This window comes from Echinops telfairi, unplaced genomic scaffold (assembly GCF_000313985.2).
Source record: "Echinops telfairi isolate 266 unplaced genomic scaffold, ASM31398v2 ScPeMD7_70;HRSCAF=299, whole genome shotgun sequence".
Taxonomy (NCBI): domain Eukaryota; kingdom Metazoa; phylum Chordata; class Mammalia; order Afrosoricida; family Tenrecidae; genus Echinops; species Echinops telfairi.
In genome coordinates this window covers 22,201,114-22,205,970 of record NW_022103968.1, presented here as the reverse complement: position 1 = coordinate 22,205,970, position 4,857 = coordinate 22,201,114, and the positions used below count along the sequence as shown (strand labels likewise).

General features: G+C 48.7%; 1 protein-coding gene across 1 annotated transcript in view; it reads right to left on the bottom strand.

Moving 5' to 3' along the window:
* Positions 1–444: 444 nt before the first annotated feature.
* The window catches only part of SORCS1 (sortilin related VPS10 domain containing receptor 1), a gene marked incomplete at its 5' end in the record, with an annotated part of 617,874 nt that continues 613,461 nt past the window's right edge, over positions 445–4,857 (bottom strand). The window contains 3 exons of the mRNA XM_045291424.1: positions 445–586; positions 2,377–2,537; positions 2,642–2,747. Coding sequence (XP_045147359.1) covers positions 522–586; positions 2,377–2,537; positions 2,642–2,747 — 332 coding nt within the window. The remainder of the gene's footprint in view (positions 587–2,376; positions 2,538–2,641; positions 2,748–4,857) is intronic.

Genomic DNA, 4,857 nt, shown 5'->3' with positions numbered 1-4,857 from the left:
TAGCCAGTGGCCACTCCTGACCCACAGAGCTCCCAAGGTCAACTCAGAGGGGAAATGGCAAGAAGGAAGTTGGACCAGAGAAACAGCCCCGGGTTTCAAACTCCTGTGCATGTCTGTGTGTGTCTCATGGAATGGTCTGGGTGGCTAATCCATCCAGGAGCCGGTAGTGCTAAAAGAGCTGTTTAATCTAGAGCCAAGAATCCTTTCAAAAACACATGCAGATTTCCTTGGCCTATATATGTTATGAAGTTTCTACAAACACGACTGATCAGAAAAAGAGAAGAAGGAGAAACGGGGAGGGGAGTGTTTTCCGATAAAATAGAGCACCTGTATGTACACTGCCCCTCCCAACATGGTCTCACGGTCTTGTCCACATGCACAGGCGTAAAGCTAAAACCCCTTGTCGTCTGGGTCTGAAGAATTAAAAAGTCCCGATGCAGTGAGTGTTTGCTTGTTTGGTTTTGGATTTTGTTTTTATTTTATTTTATTGTGTTTGCTTTGTTTTTACTGGCGTCCTCCATTCAAACATTTACATAGGTAGGGATTTCGTTTGTGCTTTGATTCTCAGCAACTATGGAAATACTTCCTGGCAAAATAGGAAACAGAATAACAAAGGAAAGAAAGGGGGGGAAAAACAAAAACAAGAACAAAGTTAGTCATCATGAAGGATGATGCACTTGACCAGCGCGAACTTCTCTCCTGATCAGCAGGTTGCTTGTAGCCTCTGGGGGCTTTCCTTAAATTGCAAAGTGTGGCCCAGCAGCTCCCCGCTTTGGCGTTGAAGGTGGAGTGGCGTGTCTTGCTCTTTGCAATCGGAGAGATGAGTCCCCCGGTTGCGTAGAAGGGGAGGGAGGGGAGGGTAAAGCTACTCTCCTAAGAGAAAACGTGTAACACTTTACTCATTGAATGACATGGACATGGAAAGGTTTCAGAGACTTTGCAACGTGCTGGCAGGTGGCACGCCTGGTGACCGAGGGACGGCTACATTAATCAGGTCAAGAACAGCTGCACTTGATACCCATGGCAATGGCATTGAGAAACCAGTGACCCAAAAAGATGCCCTTAGAAGCTTTAGAAGTAAAGAAAGGGGTGGGTAACCATCTCTGGACTCAAAGACAGAAAAGCCTTTCTTCTTTCTTTTTAACCCAGAGCCATTACACATTGCTGACTGTCGCCCCCAATACAAGAAAGTGGACTGCAGAAATTGGACCCCACATGTGGCTGCAGCTGTTATTATTACCCACAATATGAGTCAGTTGTTGCATTTAAATTTCCCCTTCGACACAGCCACAGACCTTCCCGGGGGCCATTTGAAGACAGGCCTATCATTGCCCAGCCCCTCGAGTAACATGAGAAATTTTAGGTAAGGCCATCTAGTGGGTGCCATGACCTCGTTCGAGTGAAGCACACATAGATCGTTAGACATCAATCTGCCACGGTAGCCGGGAAAGCAGGGTCCAGATGGAAACAGTCAGAGCTTCAGCTCCGACTCGGACAGACAGGAGAAACCGGGGGGTGAAACCACTCCGCAATGGCGGTCCCACGGAGTTCTGTAACCTCCTGGGAATTGTCCTTTGTAATAAATAGGAGGAGGATCCAGCCATTAAGCTCAGGCTCTCCAAATCTAGCTGTTGGGCACCCGGTGCCTCCTTCACCGGGGGAGAGTGAGTGAGTGCTATTGAAATATGAAGACTCTTTCGAGACTTCTGACACAGGATGGGGAAAAAAGGAAGGCAATGTTGGCCAGTTAGCTCTGTTATGGGCTGATTTTCCAGAGGCCAGTCCCTCTCTGGGGGTCCTACGCCCCGCGTGTTCTGCAAATATTAAGCCTCTTGTGCTCAAATTCTCAGGATTCATCTTCATGGAATGGGTAGCAGTAGACTGCTGCTGGGTTTAGACAACACAGTTTGAAGGTGCTCAGGCTAGCCACTCTCGGGCTATCCCTGCTCGGCTGGGCCCCGGAGCAATGCAGCTCTGGGTCAAGTTATGGCCGCCATGGCTCATTTCTGATCCTTCTGGACCTTCCCCTGACTCCCTGCCCGACCTTCCAGTCCACCATTTCCAGCCTAGGAGGTCTCTCTTTCGTGCAACCTATTAGAGCAAATGCTTGGCTCTTAGCCTGTGAATAGTTGAAGCCCAGGTTTGGAGCAAGCAATTTTACCCAAGGGAGAATAAACTAAGGAGATAAAGAGTCAACAAGATTTGTTTTTCTCCTAACCAGTGGAAAGAAGCAGGGAAGGAGGAATCACAGCGGTTTCTCTCAGGGGCGACAGAGCAGAAGAAAGTGGTTAACGTGAAGCCAGAGAGGGGTTAGAGCGAGGCTCAGTCAGAGACGACTGGCTGAACAGCTGGAGGCCGCTACTGGGAGGCATTTACCTAGGAGCCGGGCTTCCACCTTCTCATCTAAGAGCTGGCCAGGCCGCCTTAGTTCACTCTGAGGGCTATTGGGCCTGCTTTCAGGGTGACTGACGGGACTGGTCATCTCTTGTTCTTTCTCATTCTGCATCTGGGCATACACATTAATGCCCGGGATCTTCCTAAAACATCAACAGAGACTGTCACTGTGGTGCTGGGGACAGACGCATCACTGGGGGCTTCTGCACCTGTTGGGGGGAGCTGGGGGACAGGGCTGGGCACGCACCTTTTGAACTTGTAGATGACGAACACGGCCAGCCCCACAAACACCACTGAGAGCAGCATCAGCATGGCTGATCCACTGTGGGTTGGGGTGAGGTCCACCAGAGGGGCTAGGGGAGAAAACAATGCAAGGTCATCAGCAGAGAGGCTGGCAGTGGGATGTTGGGAGGGGCCCGCACTTCTCACACACAGGCACTGGGAGTCCCCAGGCAGTTCCTGGGATGGACAAGCAAGACCATGTCACACAGGGGATGTGGGGATTCACCCAAGCTCATCCCAGTCCCTGGTATGCTCCAGCCAACCATTCAAGCAATACAGTGGAACATGGAGGCACAGACCTCGGAGCCAGACTGCATGGATTCCAGTCTTGCTCTGCTATGTGCTGGCTCTGGGGCCCTGGACATGTCACTTGACCATAAGCCATTGCCTTCCAATTCCTACCAACTCGTAACAAGCCTTAAACACAGAGGAGAACTGCCCCGGAAGGTCTCCAAGGCTGTCAATCTTTACAGAAACCAAAACATTTCCTGGTCGGTGGGTCCCAAGATTGCCCTTTCAGTTGGTAAGCCCACTGCTTAACCACCGTGCCACGGGATCTCCTTGTTTTACCATAGTTTGCCGGCGCGTGGCACAAGGAGAAGGATAATAGTAAGAGGGGGCTTCAGAACATTCGTGCAGAAATTCTATTGTCTTTTAAGTCCATTCTTCCACAGGCACTTTGAAGCCCCCGATGTATCTATATTGACTTATTTACCCCAGTGGATTGTTAAAGGGACTAAATAAGCCAATAGATGAGAAGCCATGAGAACCATACTCACCTGCTAACCAGAAGGTTTGTAGTTCAAACTCACCATCTGCTCTACTAGAGAAAGCTGAGGCTATATGCTTCTGTTAAAATTTTCCAATTTTGAAACACCATTGGGGGGCTCTGGCCTGTCCTATAGGGTCGCTATGAGTTGGAATTCACTTGATGGCAATGGGTTTGTGTTAGCTTTTATGGCTATTGCTTCTATTATTATTATCAATGAACATTTGCAATATATTTTTTAGTAATAGTATATATAACACGTGTGTTGATAAATGTAATCTTTAATAATACTTAGATTTGTTCATGTTAATTTTTAACAATGCTACTTATTAAAAGTTTCCATACTCTGAGGACAAATGTTTCCCACTACGCACTGTAGATAATCCGTAAAAAGAACTTGTTTATATTTATATGCAGAAAACTGATGGCTACTTGGATATCTGATGAGGCTCTGTTGTTGGAGGGCTGCGTGTAACTTTATTGTCTCTGTTCTCCCAAAGTGCAGGGAGCCCCTGCCAACATGCCCTGGCCTCTGACCTCCCATATGCAGTGGGTTCTCCTCCGAGAAAGCAGCGGTGGTGATCACCCCAGAGTCTCCCTCTCTGACCTTCCCCTCGGAGTGCAGCTCTCTGAAAAATGGCTCCCCCACCTCCACACCTTCCCCGATACCTGGGTCAAGCCCATTGTACTTGCAATGATTTTGTTTGCAATTACTCTCCACCCTCTTGAAAACTGACATTTTGCAAAGACAGCATTGCTCAAGCATAAAAGACCAACCACGTGGACCCTGTGGAAGCCTGGATGCTGACCTTTACCTTCCATCAGTTTAAGCAAAGCCTGATACCCAGAGATGGGGTGACCTTTACACACCATTTCTGGGGCTTTTCTTTGCTGAGAGCTGAGAGGTCCATGTTCTGGTTACTGAGGCACAAAAGTTCAAGAGGAAGTGACTAGAATAGCAATGGACTCCGGCAGCTGCTCCTCAGAGATGGCATTCCACCACTGGAAAACCAATCCTTTCCAACCACGTGTATGCTTCCAGCGAAAACAAAATCCACCCTTCTTTCTCAGGAAACAGACTGAGGCAGTTGGGTTGGACTGACTTTCGGAAGGCGCTGCAACGCACGACCTCTTGCTTTCCTCTCTGCCCTGGAAGTCAAGCACTGCATGAGCACTGAAGTGCACGTGGGGTGGGAAGAGCACGTGGCTCCATGGCAGGGTGGTACCCAAGGCAAATTTGCTCTCAGTCAAAGTTACAAAATAAAAGTTTCACCTTGACCATCAAGTTCGGAAGCAACAAAGCCCACATGGAAGAAGCACACCAGCCTATGCAACCACAGGTGTCGAAGGGATCAGGTATAAGGCATCATCAGAACAAAAAATCTTACCATAGTGAATGATGGGGGGAGTGC